At 44.0% G+C, this 26023-nt stretch overlaps 1 protein-coding gene and 1 pseudogene across 19 annotated transcripts in view; one reads left to right on the forward strand and one right to left on the reverse strand.

The window, feature by feature from the left end:
* Positions 1 to 26023, reverse strand: part of BIN1 (bridging integrator 1) — a 508669-nt gene that overhangs the window by 297019 nt on the left and 185627 nt on the right. For all 19 annotated transcript variants that reach the window (XM_069616790.1, XM_069616788.1, XM_069616789.1 and 16 more), the window contains exon 3: positions 6524 to 6578. In XM_069616790.1, the coding sequence (XP_069472891.1) occupies positions 6524 to 6578 (55 nt within the window). The remainder of the gene's footprint in view (positions 1 to 6523; positions 6579 to 26023) is intronic.
* LOC138489546 (large ribosomal subunit protein eL33 pseudogene) lies at positions 14093 to 14405 on the forward strand (annotated as a pseudogene).

A 26023-nucleotide genomic window follows, 5' to 3' on the forward strand; every position in this document is an offset into this window, starting at 1 on the left:
CCCTTACCATTCCTGCTTCAGCCAGAGGTTGGAGTAAACATTATTCAAACTTCTGCAAAGTACAGTATAGAGATTCACAATTTCAGGTGCATCAAAATTGCAGCAAAACCACACAAAATGGAGGCGACGGGCGGGGAAAGATTTCTGCAAAGCCTGCCTGAGAAATGAACATTACACATTCTTTCTGGGCTTCGTGCAACTGAGCACTTTGATGAAATACCAGCGATTGCGATTGATAATCAATTAGATTTTTATTTCATGTCATCTTCTGTAGCAGAGTCGTGTGTTGCCTGTACATCATATCGCTTTCCTAAGGCCAAACAAACTGGCGGATTGCGCATGGAGTAGAACCCTGTCTGGACTATTGTTTCCAGAGCTTTTCTGGAACTGAATCAGAGAGGAAAGATAACTTGCAATAAGAGATAATGAGGACAAGCCTCAACTGATAGCAATAGAGTACTTCAAAAACCCTCCTGAGGAGCCAGTGGTGAAACACGTGAACATGTCGAAGTTTAAGACAATTACGGTGCTAAACAATATAAGACGCCAATATAATTTGTCGTGAAGAAAATTATGAGAGGAACACTGGGGTAATGAACAAAATGAATGATTGGAAAAGGACAACAAAAGGAATTCAAGCGACAACTCTCCACAGTACAATGTTGAGTGCACCTTGTAAAGCAACAAATATGATCTATTGACGCAAGAATAAAAGGAACATTAAAATATGTCTATCAGGCGCTTAGTCAACCAAACACTGTACTCCATTTAATAAGCTTGAAAGTAAGATCTGCTCCTTGTCCATCGAGGGTGGTAGGACTTGTTCGTTTGCATTTGTTTCCCTGGGTCACGGTACTTTGTTATGGCTCGTTAGACCCGGTGGTTGGCTGGTCCAGGTGTGGAGATCCATAGGATGGGTTTTCTAGACAGATTCCGAGGCCTAGATTATTCCAACTGGCCCATTGCCAGCGAGTAAAGGGAATGAAGGAAAAGGTCTATAAAAAGGGGCATTGCTGCCCACTTAATCCCAAGACAAGATGAAGTGGTACCTGCTAGGGTATGAAAGGCCATGGACCAGACAGTCTCCTGCCCTGGAGCAAGTGCAGGCACATGGTACAGCCTCAGAATGCATGCAGCCTGGAGTTCATGGTCTGACAGAACATGAAAGGTGCAGTTACTTGGCTCACTTTATGGTAAAGTCTGAATATTTGTTACTTTAGTAAGAAATGTGGGGATCCATGATTGCTTTGCAGCACTTTACTTTCCGATTTCTCTCCCAAAGAGAAGAATAGCTTCTACCCTAGTCACTTATGTCCTAACAGACATTTTTGCGAGACATGCTATTCCTGGAACTTCTCGATTACTTGCACTTTGCTGCATCACTTCTGACTTTTTTCTTTAATATTCAATTGTTTTAAACTTTGGATACATTCACTGTACATTTATTCCTGTACTCCTCTAAGGAGAAATGTCTTTCTCCGAATAAAGGTTTTCACTGCTCATCTGAGCAGGAAAGTTTTGAGGTCATGTTTGTGTACAAGAAAGCTTCATGCTTTAAGAACACCAGTCCCTCTATGGGCCAAGTAGGGAAATGGGCAAACCACTCCTATGCAAAGGAGACATTGGGATAATGTTAGTCAATTCAGAGGGATAGGCTTGGAACCACAAGCTGCAGAATATCTGAATCCAGTCTGGTCGAGGTGGATATGCATATTCGAAATTCCTCGGTCAACCAATTGACAGGTCTCAGGTGGATGTCAATTTAAACCATGAATCTTTTAGTATTTCGGTTCACTTCTAAGGCTCATCTAATGGTGCTCAAGTTTCGGAGCCTGTGTTCTAAGGGTTCCGGGCTGCTATTACAGACATTTCAAGGGTTTATTATTGGATGAGACGATTGCATCGAATCGACTCCCTGTAATCCTATCATGGGTCAAAGAAAGTGAACCCAATACACCAACATGAAAGCATTTATTTTGGAGAAGAAAGGGGATGGGGGACTGTGAGGTAGTTCCTAACCACCTATGTTATGGTATCTTGCACAATAGCAAATATTAGAAACTAGCTTCATAACATTGTCAATAATCAAGCCCGGTACATCCTTCATTCCTGGGAATCAAAGACCAATCACTGCCAAAATCCCTTAAGCGCAGCTTGAGGAAACAGGAGGGAGAAGGGCCTATTTAGTGCTCAACCTCACAGGCTGCCGTGTAACATACAATCAAGTCTCTGTGGCCTACACATCTTTGCTGGACTGTGTCTCCGCCGAACACTCGACCCATTTCTGGGTATCATTTGAGGGATGGAAATGTAAGCCCATTAGTCCCTCCCAGTGGAACCTTCAAACAAAAATAATAAACATACTAATTTAGACCAATGGCTTGGAATTTTAAAATTGGACCAGCATTTTGTGTTATGTTAAATATTAAAGTGGTGGTCGAACCATGATTAAGCACTAGATAATGGACAGCTCAAGCCGTCTCGTTTTGAATTGTTTCGTGTCTGAAATCTTGATTTTTAGGAACACACAAATATAAAGCAATATTTTAATTTAAATCAGGTATTTACTAAATCGCGGACCACAACCCGTGGAAGAATAATTGAATCCTGTGATGCATTAACAGCAGATCTACAGGAGGATACAGCTGTGGCAAATTCTTCAAACAGGTAATAAATAATGTGATTTGTTTCTGAAAGAAATGATGAAATACGATCTTTGCCTAATTGCTTAACCTCCTGGTGAGCAGGGGCTTCAGAACGAAATATATATAGGACATATGCCAGTTAATTCTGGATTATGCAGGGATGGAGATGCTGATGTCTTTTCAGAAAGGAACGATTGCAGTGCACTTGAAGATTAATGGGGGCTTTTGTGGGTCTTGTCGCCCTAGATGCCGTTTAAATCCAAATGATAAAATCTACATGAAACCATTAGCCAGCCGATTCTCATCGCTTGTCAAGGCCAAATTGCAGTCGGAAAAGACACAATATACCCAACAGAAGAGCAGCGGGTATAACGTGCAGCGAGTATAGCATACAGAAGATTTCCTGTTTATTTTTGCAGTGTTTACAGTCAAGTCTCTGATGATTCTCCTCGAGACTCAAGGCAAATTGCAGTCAGGTTTCAAAAATAAAACAGTCATGTGCATGGAAGAACATTTTAGGGGGTCTACTTCCCTGGCAGCATCCAGAACAGAGTTGGCCTCTAGCAATCATTGTTTCCTAGAGGAGTTTGATCTATACCGAACTGGAGTTTCCCTGGTGCGTTTTACAGAAATTACCTGTTCCTCCCAGTTCATCAATGTACTACTCACTCTGTACTCTGGTGCCTGCTTATACATGGAGGCTCGGCCAGGTACAGCGCAACAGAAACAGGGGTGTCCAGTCTACACTCTTATTATTGCACTAGAGCAGCCTCCTGTATTATTAAATCCAGGACGGCTATCAATGGCTGCTGCCATGGAAACAGGACTTGAAAAATGCACTGGAACGCCCAGGTTGGCTACATTTCTTAAACCAGACAGCGATTTGAATTAAAACGTCAAGGCAATCGATACCTTCCCTAATATAGGATTCCCTAAGATCTCTAAATATTGGATACACTCTGCAAAAATAAACTGAAAACTACACCCATCTTTAGGTGTTCTACCTGCTGCTATTCTGTGGAAAGATATTTGTCTCACAAATTGATATCTGGGGGTTTTAAGTGAAATATAGGTGATCATTATACAGTGAATTATGACCAAGGTGCCAAATCAGTTTCAGGCTCACCAAAACCTATTGTCTATTTTAGGACCTAAATCTACAGAAAGAACGGTGACTCTCCTGTAAGGTTTATCTCAAACCTTACTGCATGTATTAGGTATGTAGATTCTGTATCAATCAATTTGATATTGACTTCATTTCTTTGGTTGGGTGAAGGGCATCATATTGACGAGAGGAACTTTGTTGGACCCCCTTAGAGAAAGCCTGGTGCCTCCCAAAAATAGAAAACTATCATTTTGAAGGTGATGTTCAGCATTTGTGCAGACATATTGATCCAAATTGATTTTCATTTGCATTTCTGTCCTTCTCAAGCCTAATGACCCATGCACATTTGTGCAAAGGTTTTAACAACCAATATTTCCTCAGAAAATACGAACTGAAGGATTGTCAGACTTGTGTATAATCTTCATGAATATTTGTAAAGCATTGTAAAATTACAACGTGGTCACTTCATATGCCTTCAGGGCAATCTCCTTAACCTGCGTAGTTGATCAAACATGGGTTTACTGAATAGGTCACTTCATATTTACGAGATCTGGCGGAGATCAGGAACAAATAACAGTTGTGAACTTATAAAAAATATGTGCATTTAAGGAGGATCAGGATTAATAGGATTGGAAAATGATAAATCCTTGTATTCTGAATTTAAGACCAGGGTGTCAATTAGAAAAGAAACTACTTACAAAGTAGGCAATAACAGAGCAGAGCTAGTCCTACAGTGAGAATCCTTTACTGAAGAGTATTGTTAGATTGAATGACTTAAATGGGTGGTGAAAGGGGGGTGGGGTCGATACAGGAACATAACATAGCAACTGGAGGACATTACAGTACATTGCACTGAGACCAGCATGTACATATTGCATAGAGAGGTCCTGAGGGCAGAATGCATGAAAGGAGGGTTAGGCGGTTAGTTGGGATAGGAGGGTGTGGGAGTATGGAGGGCTCCTTCTATTGTTAGCACGTGGAGCTTAAGCTTCATTCTTAAGGCTTCCACTGAAGCAATTGCTTTGATGGCCAGAGGAGAAAGCATTCCAGCGGGAGGAGGCAGAAGGGGACCAGGAGATGAGAGTTCGATGGGGAGAGTACAGCCAGATGCCTTCAGTGAGGTAGTCTGGGTCAAGATCATGGCTGGATTTCTAGACATGCAGCACACATTTAAAGAGCGATTTTGCATGTAGAGGCATCCAGCGCAGTGAAGGTAGGTGAAGTTGAGAGGAGGAGCCTGGTAGGTTGAATTGGGTGAAAGAGATGAGGTGAGCAAAGGGGATGGGTGCAATTCTTTAATTTGTGGTGCAAAGGGATCAACTGGAGCGTTGAAGGGTTGTCATTGTGAAGGATGTGTAGAAGTTCAGCAGCAGATTTGGGCAGGAAGCTCGCTAAAACGGACAGTGTGGGGAGGAGGGCCGAAGGAGGGAGGACGTGGGAGAGATGGGTGGACAAGGTGACCCGGAGCTATGTGGTTTTAAGGGACTATTAAAGAGCTGGGGGTGCAGGGTAACATTTCTGGAGTATGCAGGGGCCTTAATAAAACAAGGGGAAGAAAATATACAGATCCAATGGCAATGACTAAAAAAGAAAATTCTAATATTAATCATCAGATTAAATGAAATCTAAACGGAAACAACCTTGTTCACCAGAGGCAAGAAAGAAATGTGAGGACACTTAACACATGCCTTGCGTAAACCCTTGTGCTTGGATTACAGGTCAAAAACATGCAACATCATTAGCAATACTCTTTCAAACTGGGATTGATCCACACTGCAGAGCGCCCCTTTTAGGCACTGTCCATAAAGCCTTCCTCTCCCCTTGGGAGGGGCAAATATAATCGTTCTGTGCTCTCTCCCCATCTAGGTCATGCGTCACTCTGGAGATCAGGGACTGTTCAAAATCGTATCAATTGGAGCCAAACGATGAATAGTTATGTCAAATGAGACATCTGTGTAGCAGGACTAGATTAACTGAAAAGTCGGGGATGGGAAGCTTAATGCTGCTATTTTGATGGATTGTTAGATAAGCTTTCAGAATTTTTTTTGGTTGATCTTTGATCATTTTCTTTTTTGCAGGATTTGGAACCCGGTCCTGTGTTGCGCTCTTGCCTTTAAACATGGTTAAGTTAACTGGGGTAAAAATCTCAAATTGCAAGCTTCTACCAGCCATAAAAGGTCACTAATCATCTCAATTTTCACCAGCCAACGGCTAGTGGAGAGGGCACATTTTGCATCATGATGTTAACATTTATCGCATTAATGCCATTGTGTATGTTTAACTACGTATGTATGTATACACTTTGTTGCATAGAGCTCTTTAACATTTGTTCTATGTTTTGACCAAAACTCGTTAAATGACATACTCATTAAAGGAATTGGAGGATTAATGTATTTATTAATAAGAGTAAAATTACCAATATTGATTTTATTGCAGGGGTATATTTTCTACTCGTTTTCAAATAACAAAAATAAAAACAAAATATACAGGTATATTCATGCCCGAGGCTATACCGAGCGAAGCATTGCATGTCATTGCCACACTACTATTTTAGTGCAATAATTTAATTATCCAAATCCTTGGCATTGAGTGCTTAGAGGAAATCTATTCATATAAAGGTTATCCAAGAAATGAAAGGCCAGAATCAGAAATGTGGTGGCCCGGTTACTTGAAGTCATCTGGCGCCCTTAAAACAGGCTTGTCCACCCAGAGGAATCCTACCTTTGTACAGACGAATGGGTCAACAAAGAGCCTTTGACCGGGGGGAGCTTACCTTTCACAGAAGCTAGGTACGTCCTCAGATCCTTCTGCAGCTTGCTTCCTTCCAACTAAAAAACACAAGACGAAAGGGCGTTTAGTGCGTCACAAAGGTATCGCCTCACAACACAACTATCCCAATGTTGGGCATAGCGTATGAGGTGACAGTGCAGCAGAATTCGGGTAACTTGACAACAGAGTGAACCGGTCCCCTCCTCCCCCCAACCTGGTGCTGTGGTTGGTATCTTACAAACAAATCAGTACCAGTTGTCTGCAAACTTTGGCTGTCCACATGTTTGGATTACAACTCCCATCTGCCCTTCCCAGCACAGTGCATGGTGGGAGGCAATGGGAGTTGTAGTCCAAAACACCTGCAGAGCCAAAGGTTGCAGGCATCTGCACTAGATGCACATCAAGGGACTAAGCAGAGGACACGTGCAGGACTAACAGACACACACACAGCTACTAAGCTTGGAAAATATATGTAATCTTTCTGACGAAACCGGGTACAAGATTCACGACAGAAAATGGCATGTCATCAACCAACAGGATACTTACGAATACTCAGATCAATGTTATGGGTGTAACACAACTTTACACTGTAACTTTTAAAATCAGCACAAATCACCACTTGTTGTAGGACTTCAACATGTGTCTAAAGCTTGCGTTTCGCACTCGTAAGAGTTCTCAGCATTTGTGAATGTTAGCGCATTCTGTCTGGGCAGAACCAGACAGTGCACGCTGAAATCAAAGACAGAACTGGGATGGAATCACAGATCCGAGTTCCAGCAGACCTGGGGCCAGACTACAAAAAACATGCATAGCGCAAATACATTGCTGTGCATGCACAAACGGCACTTCGGCAGTTGCATTAGTAGTAGTTGTATTGTAGAATTGGTTATTTATAACGCGCTTAATACCAAAGAGGTTTCTAAGCGCGGACCAGGATTGGAACCTGTGTCGCTCTGCGTCGTCTTGCTTCCAAGACGAGCACGTTGCCACTGAGCTACACTACCTGAGCCTATACTTCACGTGGCTTTTTAACCAGCGCTAGTGCATCTGCCCATGCACAAGCGCCATTTGTGCACCACAACCGATAAGTAATCTAGGTCGCAGAGCAAATGAAAACAGACAGCGCAGACAAAAGACCTCCAAGAAAATGTCATAACTTTTGATATGTGAATTCCAGGTATGCTGCTCTTCTGGAGCCCATTGGCTTCGTGTGCAACACAAAGGAAATTTGGAAACGAAATATTAAGGGGTCATCTAGACACCTTGAAAACATAAGTGGTCTGGGAACAGGTGACCTCCACTAAGTGCTGTGGAAATTAGGTGAGGAATTATCAAAGGCATTAACAGACATCCTATAAGAAATCAATGGGGAGGAGGCTGGGAGGAAAAGGCAGATAAGGTACCTATCTATGTTCAAACAAACTGTTAGGCAAAGTTTGTATGTAGTACCCTTTGGGACCACTACACACAACTAGGACTACAGGTGTAAGCAAAAACAACCTTTGGTACAAGTATGTACTACACAGTTTTGTGGTAGCGTTGCTGCGCAGCCAGGCTTATCTCAAGAGGGAATGTGAGCTGTAAGGATGTTACACAGAGGTCTAGGATTACAAGTATTCAAATAGACTTGTATAATCAATGTTTCTTGGTAAAACACTTATTCATTTATTTCACAGTCAGTTATAAAACACTCACTAGAAGGAGGCAATCTATATCACACAAAAATATACTTCAATACTTCACAATATCAGGTTCTGAGGCATTTAAACTACTTTGAAGGAGGAGCAAAATGGCATTCAGACCATTTGAAGTAGGAGCAAAAAGGCATACGTTAATAAAACTGATATTACAGTTACTCTTAAATAGTGCAAATAGTTTGAGTTGCCCACAGGAGTTGATTCAATGCAGTAGGTTAGGCTAAAGTCTTCTATAGGATAAAGCAGTTCTGGAAGTTAAACGGAAAAGTCTTTGCCAAAGTTCTCAGAAGTAGTTCATAAAAGAAAGATTCATATGTTGGGTCACAAGCTGACTAGGCCTCGGTCCGGTTTTCACAGTACCTTACAATGAAGAAAAAGATGCAGCTGAAGACGTCTGTTCCTGGCAGTTCCTGCAGATCTCTGTTCCTGAGCATCAGTCGTGGGGACAAGAGGGAGGACGTCGGGGGACTCCTGCACTGCACTGGAAATGGTCAAAAAGCTGGCAAAGGCAAATCTTCTATTCCGGTAGCTGTAGTCAAGCACACAAACTAGTTTCCTTCTCCCTGGCTATTCGGTTTCCTGCAGCACTCTGAGAAAAATACCACCAGCTCCGAAAATGGTATCCAGGTGGCTTACGAGTTGATTGGTCCCACCAACTCAAAGGGAGAAGTCGTCCTTGCAGGGCTTCTCAGTCGAAATGAACTTGCCGATTCAGACCTGCAACAGGGCTTCAACGGCAAACCAACGGTCCAGGAGTTGAAGCAGCCATCCTCTTCCAGCTAGTCTTGGGTTCTTTCGTTCCAGTGCTCGACTCTGCCTTCCAAGCCAAGTAACTTGCCTTGCCGCACAGTCAGCCAATCACGCCAGAGTGCATTTGGGTCTCTTAGGAGACAAAGCACAGGGAGTTTCGGGCACCTCCCTCCCTTCCTGCCCACTCCAGACACTCCAGCGCCAAAGGTGGTCTTCAGTCCTGAAGCCCGCCGAAGGCGTAGGAACAAAGGGACCAAACCTGGTTTGTGGCGCAGAGAAACTCTAGAAGGACCTTTCCAAAAAGAAATTGCGAAAAAAGAAGACCAGGACCTGTTTAAACAAAGTGGGCTCCGACGCCATCTTGAAAAACATGTCTCCCGCGATTTAACGCTACCAGTGTTCGCGGTCGGGAAAAATCATGACAGTTTGTTGTAAAACCATTGCCACCAGCTATTTCGAGAGGAAATGGTAGCATTTGACTGCTACATGAGTTTCTAGACATAGGGGATACTAAGTAACCCCTCCAACACGCTATGGTAAGATTGTGTGTGCTGGGTCTAGGAATTTGGAAAGACTAGTAAAGTCAATTTCACTTTACTTTCTCTGGGAAACAGTAGTTTATCCCAGAGAAGGTATTTAAACCTTGGGATTGCCTAAAACGCTTCCCTGTGTCACTGCACTGAGGGTGTGTGTGACACACATGAAAAGATGATGCCTATGGAGTTTGTCTAAAAACCAAAGAAAAACACAGAAAACAAACAGATTTAAAAAGTTCAAAGTCCCAAAGTTTAGCAAAAGAGCTGGAGGGCTCTAAGGTAGAAGGAATTAGCACATTTTGAGAATTCTCCCTAACGCACAGATAAGGGTAGCTCAGCATCTGCCTTGCTCTAAAATGTATGTTAAGTCTAGGTGTCACACTAGAACAAGTAAAGAAAATCCTATGGCTCACATGTGGAGATGGGTGAACGATTTATGGGATTTAGAACAAAAATGTCCAACTAAGCAGATTCCCTAATTTCAAAGGGAAGTATGCTCTAAATGAGCAAGGATAAGCAAGGGTAAGCATCCGACTTAGCTGACAAATATAAATGTATACAGCAGCCTGTGATTAACTGTTACGCAAAGAGTTTACAGTCAGACGTAATGGTTACTGAAGAATGTTCAGAAGGATGCAAGAGGAGTACCTTAGGGATTCAGCGATGTAAAATTAATGCATACATTAAGGGTCGAGAACCTTTAGAAATGCAAAGGTCACAATTATCCAAGCCTGTACTACCCTCAACATTTAACAGTCTGCCTGTCCTGAGGTCTTCCTCCTCGCCGATCTAGTCAAGTCTGCCATGCGGCCTCCACTGCCAGCTTTCTCCTCTGGTTCACCTCTGCATAATTCAATACATTGCTGCTAAGTGGTGCGACTGGCAGCATGTTCAGCATTTTTGGTTTTGTGTTGGGCACAATCCTTAGTGCGGATATTGCCCCCTATGATTGAGGCACTCTTGTGATCTCCCACGCATCGCCGGCTCCTCCCACGCTCTTGCCGCCTTGCACTTTTCTGCTGCTGTGTTCCTTTGCCTCTCCTGGCACCTTCTTACTCACATATTCTACAACTCCAAGTGACCCAGTTACCAGACGGGGTCGAGAGCAAACACGCTCTCTTCATTTGTTTTGTTTTCACATACAATTATAAAATCCTTGAGGAAACCCGTCGATTATCTAAAAGAAGCAAAAAAGGAAGGAGTGGGTTGTCCTGAAATACTAATCATTCTCATCTTTCGAAACACTAAATTGAAGAAATGCAGTTACCAGATCCTGCGGACTACTAAGAGAAACAGACATGAATATTGTGCTGAGAGTGTTTGTGAGAGCTTGGGGTGGTTGGTTGACAGAGCTTTTAGCTGTGCTACTCTTAATTTAGGAAGTAGGTTTCCTAATGCTTAAATCATGGGGGTTATTGCTTCAGCAGGTTTCAGGGAGGGGTAACAGTGTGCTGAGCGTGTTCATTCAAACTGCAACATATGTTAATTAAAAATAAATTATATTGATATGCAGAACAAAAAAGAGATTTCAAAATGTTAGAGAGCCTGAAGGTCACACTTCGAATCTTTATAACTGATTAGAAGTGGTGAGAAACAAATGCAGCTTGGTTAAGCTTGGCTAGGTGAAGTGTTATGCATACAAGAATGTAGTATTGCTCCAGAATTGTAACCCTTAGATTTAAGGCATCTTAGGGAAGGTAAACACTTATTGGAATAGACTGTATTCTTATACTGATTAATTGGATGAATTGTGTTCTTTGAGCATTAAATCATTTTAAGCACATTTCTGTCTTTAGAGATTTTGCATAAGATACCCACAGGTTGCAGCGGGCAAACATCTTTGTGCAGACCTGTAACCATTATTGCTGTGGGATAAAATGATATGGCTATCAAACCATAAACCCAAGATTTGATTTAGGTTTTGAAAAGAAGCTAAAATACAAAAGGGACTCTTAGATCCACAAACCCAAAATTATGTGCCAAAATCCCAGATCGCCCGAACTGAAGGATTCCTCTTCTGGATGTGTTTAGGTAAAATCAAGTTTTTCTGCATACTTTATTCTATCTGAGAGGCTATGCATCTATGACAAGAAGTGTGTGAAGTCTACAAAGAACTGATATTTCAACCTAGTTTCAGCCATCACTGCCAATTGATGAATGGCCTCTGACAGGAAAGAATAAGCGACTATTCGACTGAAGGACCAACATGAAGATGATGCTGGGAAAAGGTTAGCTTCCCAGAAACTGTGGGTTGGTTTAATGTGGTCTACCATGTAACCACAAAAAAGAAGTACAATTCCTGGTTTTCCCACCAGTCAATTTCATGATGTTGGGCCAATCACATTCTCTGAGATCACTTAGGAACAGGCAGGCTAGTATATACAAACTACATTTTCTCGTGGGTTTTTTAAGCAGCTAAACAGTGGACAATGATCCTCACCAAGTGCGTAGCATTATCACGGATGGCAAATGTGTTACCACCACAGCGACTTATGTAGTTGTCTAATAGAACCCAAGGGAATTGTAGCAGTGATCCTTGGTGAATCTGGTCAATTCGTCCATTCTCCCCAGAGGGCAGCCACCCCCTTTGAGGCTAGGGAGGTGAGCCGGCTAAGCAAGACCCTCTATATGGTTCTGAGCAAGTGGGAACCCTCTCAGGATAAGGACTTCAATTCCGATAAGGAACTCCCGATCCAATGTACGTTATCTGCACGTATGGTAACTGGAAAGACTTACTTCTGTTTTGAAACCACCAAACAGTGACATATATCCTCTCTCTTTGACTTCAGGTAATGCTGGAATTCCACCTAAACTATGGAATCACAGAGGAAGAACATACCCCTTTTATTTCTGCTTGCGTATATAAAAACACAAGTAACTTTGAATCAGAGAGTCAGTGAAACTCCAATGAAGTGGGAGGAGAGAATGCTATGCAGAGGCAATCCTGTTACAGAAAGCCGTCCTGGAGGGGCGGCGCCACGCTAGACCGCAGAGCCTGCGGTAACGTGGAGAGCGAGCGAAGCACTCATAGGACATCAGAAGGCTGGTGTTCCAAGCGACCAGGAAGACAAGGTCAGAAGGGAGACGGAGAAGCAACCGTCTCATCTGGTGGAGTGACCACGAGGAAGCCTTGGTGGACCTGGGGCAGACAACCAACACCAGACTGCATAGGAGAGCCCAGAACTACATTTTAATAAAAACCCTTGAATATGGCATTAACTCATCCGACTCCTTCTGGTTCAAGACAGTGCAGAGTTTGAGTGCCTACAAAGATACACAAGAAAGCATTACTGCATAGGCTTATGCAAGAACTGGAGGTTCAAGGATGACTTCTTAAATAATGGATTAACCCTTTGACTGCAGCTGCCCCAATACCCACTTCTCTTTTTCCAAACTGCTGTATACATCCTAAAGGAAGCCATAATTAACCTTACTTATAGTGAAGAGTGGAAAAAAGAATAGTTTTTCTAAACTACTATTCCAAGAACTAGAAGTGTTTGTGTTTGATCACCTAAGCTGGTGTTAAGTTAATGACTCTGGTGGATTCTGCTTTCCCTTGAGACTGAACATTAACGATAAACTTTGGACATTTTATGAACGAAGACAAGAATTAAATGGTTGAGCAGTTGTGCTGGCAATTGTGAAAATGTTGGTTGTTCAATATAACATCAGGCCAAGCTTAGAGGGGGGGGTGGGGTGTGTGTGTGTGTGGGTGGGTGGGTGTGGGTGTATGTTATCGCCTTGTTCCGTTCAATATACGTTTTTAGTAGATATTCCGGTACTAGGTGTGAATGCGATCGGTTTGTCATTCATGGACAATATCCTTTGTACACACTGTTGACACGTATAACAGACAATTCACACCTGCTCCTCACTTTTTTAAAAAGGTTAAAAAAAAAATATGAATCCCATTTAAATTGAAATTAAAAAAAAAGGTACCATACATATCAAATTACCATTCGAATGTCATTCAGGTTTTAAATGCATATTATTGTACATTTGACTATAACAATATTGAATACACCAGTTCCATTCACTTCCTGACATTCAAGGTTTATATTTGAACATGTATCTATCACTGGGGGGGAAAAAGAAACCAACATTCTAGTTAAAGAATATGTGGCCCTATTTTCGCAGAAATATTATCTAATGGAGTAGGTCCCTAGATATGTGGCATGGGGTTCCCCAGGCTTATTTGCCAGGGCATCGGCAACGGTGTGAAAGACTTTATGTTTGACATTTGAGAAACAAGCGTGTCCTATTGAAAGACAAGGGATTGCCATTTTGCATTAGTGAGATGAAACGTATGCTTCATTGGTAATTGTTTTTATAGTATTTTTGACCAATCGTCAATTGTTTAGTATTAAATTATGATTTTTCTGATGGATGTACATGGAACATCAATGGGGCATCCCTTCTAGAGAAACTAGTATTTCATTACAGTGTTTTTGTTAGTATTAAAAAAAAGGAAATTGCATGCAGTTTGTTCATTTCTGCTAATTTCTGTAGTGAGGACTCGCCCTTCCTTTTCCTTCAATCCTGGATGCCGTTTTGGACTCGCTAACAGCTGGACCATAATCACTAAAACTTTGGCGCAATGCTATTTTTGCTGGCGACCAAGCAGTGCTCCAACAGCAGATTGAGCAAACCGCTCTTTAAAAATGTGTTTAAGCAAAAGAAGAGACCGACTTCTACCTTGGCAAGAGAGTTGCATATGTTTACAAAGCCAAAAGCAACACAAAAACCCATGGCGGCAAATGGACAAGACCTCTGCGATCTGGCAGACGGTGTAACCTGTGCTTATTGTAACCATGTCATTGTGCCCTCCAAGTTCAGCAGCAACTTTACTGCAAAGGCTACAGGGCATACAATCTGCATACTGTTGCATCCACCAGAGTTCTGAATTCTACCGAATAAAACCTCATTGAAAATCCCACAAAAGTGTTCTGTATCGATTGGTGAGGTTCAGGTTACGTAATAGCCATCAGGTTAAATGCAAGCAGGTTCATCAGATCAAACATAAAATGAAGATTTCCAAGAGGTTATCAAGACCCACGTTCCACAGTAAGATTCAGCCGGACATGAGGCCTCATATCATAAGTTTGCTGGTCCGGAAACAAGGATGCCGGTAAGCTCACCAGCACCCTTGTTTCGGGACAGGCAAATTACAAGTCTGCCTGTCAGGGCCGCTGTGCCCGACAGGTCTGACCCTGCCTGACGCAGCGGTCACGGTATGCAGACTTTTCACGGGAGCACCGGCACAGTTAGCAACGGTGCACCCGTGTCCCCACTCCCATAGAGTCCAATAGGACTCTATGGCAATTTGGATTTACAAACATACCGGCGCCTGAATTCCGAATTCTCGGCTGCCGGACTCGGAATGAGCCGGTGGCACTGGGAGGTTAGACGGCAACCCGCCGGTAGCACCGCCAGAGTTACCGCCGGACTCAGAATGAGGCCCATGGTGGCTATGTTGGTTTGTCCCGAATAGAAAAAGGTATAACCAGTCCTAGTAATCCTTCAAGCACATTTCAAGAAATCCCCTAGTCAGTCAGAGCTCAATGGCTGCAATAGTGATATACCTCAACAGCAATTTCAAAGATCAGCGTAGAGCCAGACGGTCTTGCAACAGGCCAGTAACACGTCTGGAGTATTCATTATTCTATCGAGCAGTGATTTGTCGAATAAGCAAATGGGTCTGATTCAATATTCTACGTTTCATTAGCCAACAAGTTTACCAGAGTATTCTCTAACCGGTAGGAAAACCTGTCCAAGTATTCTTTGTTGGGAAGCCAAAGGGCCTATTTGGGATCTCTTAAATCTGTGGGTTAACAGATGTACTCCACGGTGTATACATGGGCCTGTAGGTCTAATAGTCATTTTGCTCTTCCAGGCAAGATAAATGGTCTGTGTAGGTCTTCCGTTCGTCCTGGGGCAATAGGCCGAATTAAGTATGCCTGGGCTAATTATGTGTGAACTATGACTGGTAACATATAGTGAAATCCTCTGTATACTTGCAATATTTCATTCTCGCAAAGCCAGGCTAGCTTTGACTTATTTGTTTTATGCCAATTAAAGATCACAGTTATGCTGAAACTTGCATCCTAAATTAAACTATAAACATACGAGCTCAAAGCACTTCAATTCTGATGGTGGAACAGAGCGCATGGGCATAGAAGGGATCACAAGAGTGTCACGCAACACTGTTGGTGATCCAGGATTGGCGAAACTCTCTCTAAAGTGTCTTCAAATGCATTGTTAAAGGCGTGCTTTGGTGGAGAAACGAGTCTTGGGGTGGATTGTATAAGAGAGATGAGGAATTGCAGAAGGATGAATTTCGTTTTAATAAGTTGAAGGTACGTGATGAAAAGAACAGCGATGTTCTTAGCTTCATTGATGGCAAGACCAAGGAAGGATTTCTTTGGCTGTTAATTGCTCTTTTAAGCCTTAGATGAATTTGAGTGTCCGCTTCTGAGCTTTACATTCTCCTTCCTAGTCTCCTGCATTCCCATCATATGGACACTAGCTTGCAGGAAAGCCAGCCATGTCAATGGCAAGGGACAGTGATTGTGCAAACTTTGTTTTAGAGAGGGCAAGGAAGTTGAGGGCATCTGCCATTGAAGTTGATGGTCCTTCAGAAGGACTGCTTGACATCCAATAACTGAGAAGCATGAAGGCAGCCATGAGTGTATTGGGTTTGATGTTTCACCAATGGCAGAGGTTTGTTGTTGATCAGGGTGTAGATGCCAAAGCAGGGGAATGGAAAGAATTGGTGAAAAAATAAAAATAAAATAAAGAGTTGGTCATACCAGGACATTGGAGTAGTCAAGATGGCTTAAGTTTCTCACGGTAGTGACTCCAGCGCTCCCAGTCCACTGTTCCCTTTCCCTCATACCTTTGAGATGTCATCATACTTTAATGAACTGCTTTGCAGAGTGCTACAGTTCCGTCCTCGTAGCGACATCATCCCAAAGGTATGGGGGGGGGGGGAAGAGACAAATGAGCACATATGTAAATGAAGCCAAAGGCTAAAACCCGAATACGGCAGAAATTGATGTGGTTAAAAATGTCCAGCACTTGTGTGGCAAAGGCATTATCTAGATGCTATGAACAGAAGTTTGTGTCACGGAAAATAGGGATTTTGTTGCCTAGTTGAGTTATTGCCTTGTGTTAGGCAGTAATGTCTGCAGAGAAGGTGGGGGCGGGTGGGATCTGTTGGGAGGCAAGTGGGAATCGCATGGCGTGACCAAAATTAAAAACAAAGATATGCTGGCAGAAGTATGCCAAAAGGTAATACCCTAAGTGAAGACTATGTGCTGGTATTACAGAGGGAGGACACTTGCTGGTAGTGGGGGTTAAAAAGCAGAGATGGCTGTGATGAGCCCCCTCTTCATGGGGCCAGGGAGGTGAGGCCACGAACCAACAGTTCCCCTGGGGGTGTACTCAGTTGGTGGATCTCATGGGGAGGGATATCCCTCATGGAACGGGGGACGACATGGAGGAGAGAACGCAGTACATCACACCCCCATACCCTTACACACACACCACATGGTAATGTAGTCCTTACCTCCCATGTTATGCTGTAGGGTAGACTACATGAATATCACACCACGTACTGAGACAAACAAGAACAAGAGCGACCCAATTGAACAACAAAGCAAAACTAATGGGACTAAGAAGCGGCGCAGAAGAATGATGAATATCGCGCAAGCATTAACAGCGCTGTCTACTCAATATAGACAGTTGAGAACGCTTAGCAGTATAAAGATGGAAGGTCTCGACAGAGTCAAGCCCTCCCTCAAGCAGCAAGGACCAGGGAAACTGTTCAGATGGGAAGGCGCTGTGGACCCCTTTGCCTACAAGAGAGGGGAACAGTTGCAAGCCAGCGAAGTTCGGAGAGCTGAAAGAGGCTGGAGAGTTCCTTACTGGTGGAAACATAGTCAAGCCCTCCCTAGAAGAACCGCAGTCACAAGCAGTGCGCGAGGAGGCTCAGGGGGCAGGCGGAGCAAGACAGCACGAAGGAAAGAAGCTGGCCCGAAAGAAGAGCGATCACTCTCGATGCAACGAAGCAGAAGCTCGCGGTGTACCTGGCCACAGGGAGATGCAAGGAAGCAAAGCCACATCCCACAAAGCCTCACTTAACTCTGCCGGTCCACAGAGGGGCCATGGAGAATGGTGAGCGCAGACCAACCCCCACAGCAGACAGCTGGCATTGCGCGTTACCCACAGCCATTGCGGACCAAGAAGCAAGGTACGCTGGCTATTGGGTAGAAGCGGGGGCCCTGAGAAGTAGTGGCAGATGTTGTCTGAAGGGGAGTGACCCCGAATACAGATTGACTGACAATAGAGGAAGAAAGGGGAAGGAGCATATACCCTCTTGAACTGTGCTGAGAAGCAAAGCCTCTTGAAGGAATGGACCTTGTTATCCGCCAAGAGGAAGGAAACCCTCTCTTGGCAATACCAGGAGCCGACACCCTGCAAGACCAAAGCGGTCTCTTTCATTTAAGTTGTGTTGCACCTTAAGAACTTTTGTTTTTTGAGCTAGAGTGGAACTATTGAACTGTTAAGAAGGATAAGAACACTCCACTGCACTTTAGTTTGAGGTATTAGTGTAAGGGATAGAGAAGGGTTTTGACACAACAGTGGATCTTTATTTGCTTTTGGACATCCTGACTCACCCATTAGAACATTTCTGTGGAGGTAGGGAAACCCCATCTCAGCATTAGGGCTAGTGAGGTATTTAGCCCAACCCTTCTTAAGTTGAATAACCGTTTATGATCATCAAAATGCCACCCTTGTGTTGGTCTCTTGCTCCTGAACCATTACATGGTGCAATATTTGTGGGGTTGTAAAGTCAAGAAGTGTGCCAGGCACTATCAGTGAGACAGTTTTGAGACAAGAAGCAGGCTGTGCCCTTTATAGCGGACAAGGTGTGTTAGATTAGGGAATCCTGATAAAGGACGGGCAGGCCCTTAAGGAAATGCTTACACTTTCTTCTGTATAACCCTTCTTGACACCTTAACACGTTCACACCGACTTGCCCCACTTAGTTTGTACGTCATGTTTTGTCATTTGTGCGCCCTGAGGCCTATGGGCATGTGGCGCGTTAGAACAATTAAAAGGGGATAGCTGTTCCAAAATTGCTTTTTATTTATCGCTATAATACACCTAATGCACCACTGCAGCCCTTTCTCGTGAGGACATTTCACCACATTTACCACATTTTTTGTGGTATTTCTTTCAAGGGTAGCAGGTCAATACCCGGAGGTTTTCTAAGCGCGGACCCGGGGATCGAACCGGTATTGCTCCTCGTCTTTCTTCCAAGGCGAGCACGTTGTCCCTGAGCTATCCCGAGCCCTGGCAGGTAATGGAATGGAATGGCATGGGGTATCCGTTAATCCCACCCAACTGTTTATTTTCAAATGAAGTGTTAAACCTCATGTTTTTGTGACTGTATACAGTCTATTAGTTGCAATCAATTTGTTCGCTCACTGGTCGACCATATTATCCAAGGTGACCTTTTCCACCCCTCCCAGTATATGCAGGGAAGGGTGTTTTGTGGTCCCAAAACGTGGTCGACCCGCCGGCAACCAACTGACCACAACCAATGCACACAGAACCATTTCACTCCTGGGTGCCGTTCATCCTTCACCGCAGAGGGATGGATAACATCAGGAGTACAGGATTGAGAATATTAAAGTGCTCTACTTTCATCTAATGCGGTACAGTCGAGTGCTTTTTGTTATAGTCTTATTTCTTTATTGCTGGTTCTACTTTTATTGAAGATTCAGTCAACCAAGCGTGGGGAAGTCAGCGGCCCAATGGCCTCCTGTAGATGTTAACCAGAGTTTGAAGCATTCATCTATGTGGTCATTGGAGGCATGTCTGTACATGGATAAAACGTGCCCTTTCCTAAATGTCTCACCCTGATTGTGAGCCATCCACTGTATCCAAAAAGGCCCATTCTAATTCCAGGCCTACTGCTCGACTCCCTTGCTGTTGCAAGCCGTTCCTCCTCAGCAGTTGGTCTAACTCCGATGGAGCAATTCCCAGCTTCACCCATTCCCCTAAGCTTCTGACATGTGTCGCTTCACTGCAGGCACTTGATCCTCTGCAGCGTGTCCTCTCCACCACTCTTTGGGTGTCAAGGAGCTTGGCCCTCGCCCGCAGACATCCAGAGGCCTGCACCAATCCCTTCCTCTGGCCTTCAGTTCCCACACAGCACTGTGGCAGTCACAGAGTGCATGTCAATGTTGCACCTTCCTCCATCTTCTGAATGGCTCTTCAGGGCACTCGCAGCACAGAGCTGACTCATCCACAGTCAATACCACCCCGTTATTGTGCAGTAAACTGGGCAGGAAAAACTGCATGGGGCCACAGAACACTACCACTCTCACCAGACACCAGAGCGCCCAGTTCATCTGATCAGATCCTCAACCTGGCGGAACCAATGCTTATCCAAAAAAGGTTCCTGGTCAAGCGCCATTTCAGACCAACACCACTTGCAAGAAGGTCAATTCCTCTGCAAAGCAGATCACTTAATTGGAGTTTAATCGTTTCACCTAGGATTCCTGGAGGGCCAAGTTGTAAAGGGTTGGTGTTATTAGTTTGGGGGGTAGGGTCAAGCATGTCTACCGGATTGTGCAGGGCTTACTCTCATATAGTTGCCTGCAATCTTCCATAAATTGCACCTATGACCTTGACAGAGTAGTTTCATTATTTAATCGATTAAGTGTTAAGGTAGAAGTGACCTTTGAAAATTCAACTGGCAGATAATCAGTCAATATATGTTAACTCGGAAGAACGCATACAGAATTCTTTTGATCACAGACAGCAAAAAAATAAATAAATAAATAAATAAAGCTGACCGTGACCCCTACAAATCATTTTCTTTTGCTAAGGAGAAAGACTTTGTGAGTAGTTTATGTTTCCCCTGACCCGACCAAGGGGCAGTTTTTCCATCTCATGTTTGAATTATAAAAAGGTGCTATAGCCTACGCTCACTCTATACCTCTGCAGAGTTCCTTTCCTTACAGCAGTCTGCCAGGAGGCCCTCATGTGCCACGGGCAGCATCCTTTTCGCTACAAGCTTAGAATATGTTCATATAGAAAAAGGCAACCTAATGGGCTGGGGTGACCGACAAGTCAACCAAGATGGCTGCATTGCTCCTTGGCTCTGAGCATCCGCTGTAATATTCTTGAGCTCCACATGTGGTCTTGATCTCAAGACCAGACAAACGCCCGGCATTATCTGAATCCTAGGTCGGAGCAAATAAGTTCCGGTGCACCAAGATGCAAAGGCGTAAGAGAAGCAGAGGCCAACGATGGAAGACACGTCTCAGCAGAGCAGGGCTAGTGCATGGAAGAGGCTGTGCCCGTGCGCTACAATGCTAGTGGGGCTTGCAGCACCAGAGGGGAGTAAACAGGCAGTGATCGAAAATGGAGGCAGAGACTCAACAATGGCAAGAATAGGACATCCGAGGAAAGGGGCTATGAAGAGAAGCTTGCCTTGTGTGGAGGCGAAGCTTGATCAGCCCCAAGAACCATTTCAGAGAACCCTGCACTATGGAAGAAATGTGGTGAGGCACCAGTAACCAGAAAAAGAGCCCGATCCCATTCATTGGGCATTGAATGTGTTATACCTACACCCCTCTCCTACACTCGCCGGCCAACTCAACCTGTTCTGCTCAGTCTCTTGAAGAGGAGGGGGCCTTCTGCACAGTACACCTAGCGTTTGGGGAGGCGGGTAGGGGGTGCGAGGGCCTGGGTTCCATAGGATGCTGTGGAGTCCCCACACCTTGCCTTAAAGGCCACACTTCTCAGGCAGATTTGACACTATGGCCTTGTCCTAAGGTGTACATTTTACAGACATTGCACTGATGTTATACTTCAGGAGGTACATAGAAATCATTTCTGCATTCTTGCTAATTCTATATCTTGGGGTACAACTCATTCTGGTGACATTTAATATTAGTACAAAATTGCTTAACCAAATTAGTTAATTTGCTAATCAAAAAAAATGTAATTAGCAAAATCTGCTAATCAATTTCTGAAAACTAATTTATGGCTTGCCATGGCACGGCCATGTTGGGACACTAGCCAAATGCGGTAAACACAGTAAGGCTAAAGAAAAGTATTTAGTCAAAATGCAACTGCTGCCACCAGCTTGCCTTTTAGGAACACCCAAAGTAATCCGAAATCCCTTTGAGTGTAGCCTGGGGTCATACAAAAGAAACCCCATTGCACTGCATTATAAAATGCATTGTGCAATGATAATAAATTACCCCAAAAACAGATAACAGGCAACAAGAAAAGGGCAACATAGTTGCCCCAGTACTGACAGACTTAAGGACTAGTCAGTTTGCCAATAATAATGAGCAACGATGCAGTAGAGTGAAGGCTTCACCACAATGGAAAAAGTCAGAACAGAGTACAAAAACAATAGCAAAAGGTTTGGGGTCTATACAAATGGAGGGAATGTTGCTAAAAAGAGAAAACATTCCGAACAGTATGGAACTTGAAAGATTGGGTTATCACAATTGGAACATAAGCTCCAGGAGAAGTGGGGTGAATGGTCACCCATATCTTTTTTACAGTCAGGCGGTCTTATTTTTATTTCTTGCTTGTAACAGAAAGAGCGTGTGATTGAGGCAACGAAGGAAAAAGCAGATGACTAAGAAGAGAACGTTTGTCAGAGGTCTTCAGTTCTTAACTAAACTTGTGATGGTTCGGTTCATGATTAACTGTGGCTGGCAGGGAGGTCCACATCTTGGTGCAGATATAGGACAGGGTTCTGCATCCTTTGTCTTTTTTCTAATCTTGGGACTCAGAGGAGTCTAGCATGGGTTGAATGCAACTATCTACAGAAACGTGGGGAGGGAATTTTAAGATGATGAATTCAGTGCCTTGTCCATGGATTGCTTTGTACCTGACACACTTAGTTCTGTGCTATAAGCAACAAATGCAGAGCACGCAAGGCCAGCAAGATCAGTTCACTGCAGTTGAGCGTAGAAGGTGTCTGGACACTGTGTCCTGGAATCCTCGGATTAGTTGCATTTGTCAATATTAAAGACCCAGGTAGAGACTGGTACTATAGGCAAAGTGGGAGGAAATGAATATATTTTCGGCAGTTACTCTGTCAGCAGGAAGAGAAAGGGGAATATTTGTTGAAGTAGCTTGGGCATGAAATAGGAATCGATGACATTACTCGCGTGAGAGATCAAAGTCAATGATAAATCATAGATTTTAACAGACTTCGATGGGGTGTGAAGATGCCCGGGGGTGAGTGATGCCCATGCCAGAGATGCGGCCCTTAACCAAGGAGCACGATGCTGGTATTTGAAAGTTTCTGCCATTTGACACATATCCAGAAGTGAAGTGATTATTCACCTCACCCCTGCCTGTTTGGCATAGATTTTTATCCAGCCGAAGCAGGGTCTGGGTTTTGCTAAAGTCCTTGGAGTTAAACTCAAAATCAGTGGCCATCAGTTAGTGGATGGAGATAGTTTGAAGGTGAGGGGGGCTAAGGCAAAACCTTATTGGTAAAGGGAGGAGAAGAAAGACGAGGAGCCGGACCCTTAGGGTCAATTTTAATTAATGAGGCAAGGCAGTGTCTTGGAGGTCAAGAAAAGAAAACTAGGTTTTGGTCCACAAGTACCTGGTCTGTGATGATGTGGTAAGTTGCAAAATGTTTCCAGGCTGGTCACTGCATTATCACGATCTTAATTTGCTGCCAGTCGAAGGTTGGTACCCATTTGGAGCTGGTAGGCGCAGAGGATGAATCTGCACTCAATGTGAGCCATTTGCTTGGAGCTTGCTGATGAAGCTTAGCGGGGAACGGGATTTCTAGAATCAGCTCAATCCAAGTAGTCCAAACCTAGTTGCTTCAAGAGGGGACGAACCACAGCCTATTGTAGGTGCAGGTGTAACTGTGCCAAAGGTAAGTGAGTGATTTACAGTGTCCAGGAGGTAGTTGGAGATTGGCAATGATTCACCATGACTGGAAGAAAGGCGAGATGAAGAAGCAGGCTGGTAGATATTTCAGTTTACAAAGCACTTTCATCAAAGTGTTGTGCAGAGAATTAGATGAAGTAAACGAGGTAGTATATGTGTGCAAGACAGAGTCAACAAGTAAGCTTGAGGGGCAGAGTGTAGGTCAGACTGGAGTAATGTGTGAAAGGTAGCACGAGTGAGGGCTGAGCATAGTGAAGGCGGGGAGAGTGTTCCCAGGTTTGGGGCAAATAAAGAGAAAGAAGAAACATGATTGGGCATGATGGGACGACGAACATGACAGATGATGGGAAAATGACCAAAGGGAGCAAGAGGCAGAACAAGGAGGGCCAAAAAAGAATATTGGAGGAAGGAGAAAAGCCATAAACACATTTAAATACAATACAAAGAAATTGAAGCCAAGCAGGAAATGGAACCCAATAAAAAGCAAGGGAAGAAGTAATGTGGGTAAACCGGCCAACAGAAAAGTGGTCGAATGACAGAATTTAAGAAAGACTTTGAAGTAGAAGAACCTAGGCTGGAGGATCATGTAAGAGGAAAGAACAGTTGTCAAAACAGGGGAATCGTCAAGTCCAAATGAGGACCCCTGTGGAATTAAAAGAAAGGAACAAAAGTGAACTGTAGGCATGTGGGGTGAAACTGATAGATGCGGGCAAGATGAGAAATCTTATAAGAAAGACAGGGATAAAAGAGTACGCCAAGATTGCTGGCAAAGGAAGAGAGGGACGAGAAAGGGGTGCAGGGGTTGGGGGTCTGCTAGATCAAGTAGGAGTTATCCAAGGAGAAGTAGTAGTTTGGAGTTGCTGCTTGCTGGGACAGGGCTACTTGAGATATTTAGCTTGGTGGCTGTGATCGCATTTTTTTTTTTTTTTAAAGTTGGTGATTGTTGCTATGTTTTTAGTTAAGGAAGTAGGTGCAGCCAAAGCCTGAAGGTTTGACAGTTCTGCAAGGTCCTTAAAGAGCTCCGCTTGCAAGTTCTTGGCTTTGAAGATTCCAATAGAGCAAAACATTAAACCAGTTTTCTATTAGTGATGCCTTAGGCCATGTTACTTTGAGTTCAAGTGTACTCTATTGCAGTGAAAATGCATACAGCAAGTGTTCCTCTAAAAATATGCATACACAATATGTGTGTGTGTGTGTATGTGCACTTTCATTCGATGGGGAAAGAACAGATGAAAGGCTGCACCGGGGCCACGTTTTCTAGTGCACAATACACTAGAGGAGGTTTCCAGATTTGTTTTTCCTTGTACCCTTAACATTTAAATGTTTGGTAAAGCTCCATGAATTTAGAAGTCCTTGGGGTACAGAGATTGCACCCCATAGCTTTAATCTAGTCTCAAAAGGAGGTAGCAGAATATCGCAAAGGAAAAATGAACATAGTTTGAAGCCAGAGGTTAGGAGCAGGAGCAGCGAGGATGGAGGCGGGGGGTGTTGGGGTGGGGGGGGGGGAAGAGACAGAGGGCTTAATTCCCCACCTGGTTCCCCTTCCCCTCCCAGTCTTAGGCAAGATCCTGCCCTGGAGGGTGACCCGTAGAACCGGATATTCCTACGCTGATGATGCAACTTAACCCATATGACCTCGCCATCAAGGTCAATGAGCTGCCCGTCTCACAACACATGCAAAGAAAGCATGAATGCACCACCCGCAGAGCTACAAACACGTCGCTTCCATCCGCTGGTCCCGAGTGGCAGTCACCTTCTGCGTTCAGTTCTCCCACTTCCAATGCCACTCGTCTTAAAACTGTATAAGCACCCACCCACCCACCCACTCACTCCCAGAAACCCAAACCAATGGTCACACAGTGACGCCACGATGCATTATTCTTGCACTGGATTAATGTTCTCAGACAGACACTGATGTCATAAGAAGGCAGACCGCATATTCTGGTTTTGTTTGACACACCACAGAGAAATAATGTCATTCACAGCCACATGGAGGTGCGGAAAAGGCTACAATATTTTGGAAACGTTAGATCTCGCCGCCTCTACGTCGTGTCACAGTGCATCATACCTGCACTGCACACGTGCACTTTACCATCTTTAATTAAATGTACCATTTAATTTTTATACTTCGGGGTGGGAGGATTGGGAGGCTGTTCAAAATAATTGTGAATGTCAGTGTCAGGAGCCTGGTGTATGAGGGAAGCAAAGGTGTGCCCTAGAGGATTCATGTCCCAGGAGGGGGGGGGGGGGGGGTCTAGGTTGGAAAGGCCCAAAGAGATGGGGAGTGTGGCAAAAGGGAGAGGAGGGAAGGGGAGGCGGCTGGCCCAAAATGTGTAAGGTAAGTGTGGCCCAGAGGAAGCACAGTCCAAAGGAGAGTTAGAAAAGGTTAGCCGAATGGACCCGAGACCAGAATTTAATAGTCAGCGATACACTTGTACATACACTAATATAGTACAATATGACAAGTTCCACACTCAGCTCAATTACTGAACAATACATTGAGATTGCACAGCAGCTGTCTTTCCACACCTGGTAATAGAACAATAATATGCGTATTCAACAATGTGC

This window comes from Ambystoma mexicanum, chromosome 9, assembly GCF_040938575.1.
Source record: "Ambystoma mexicanum isolate Mex_15411 chromosome 9, UKY_AmexF1_1, whole genome shotgun sequence".
In the NCBI taxonomy this organism is placed as follows: Eukaryota; Metazoa; Chordata; class Amphibia; order Caudata; family Ambystomatidae; genus Ambystoma; species Ambystoma mexicanum.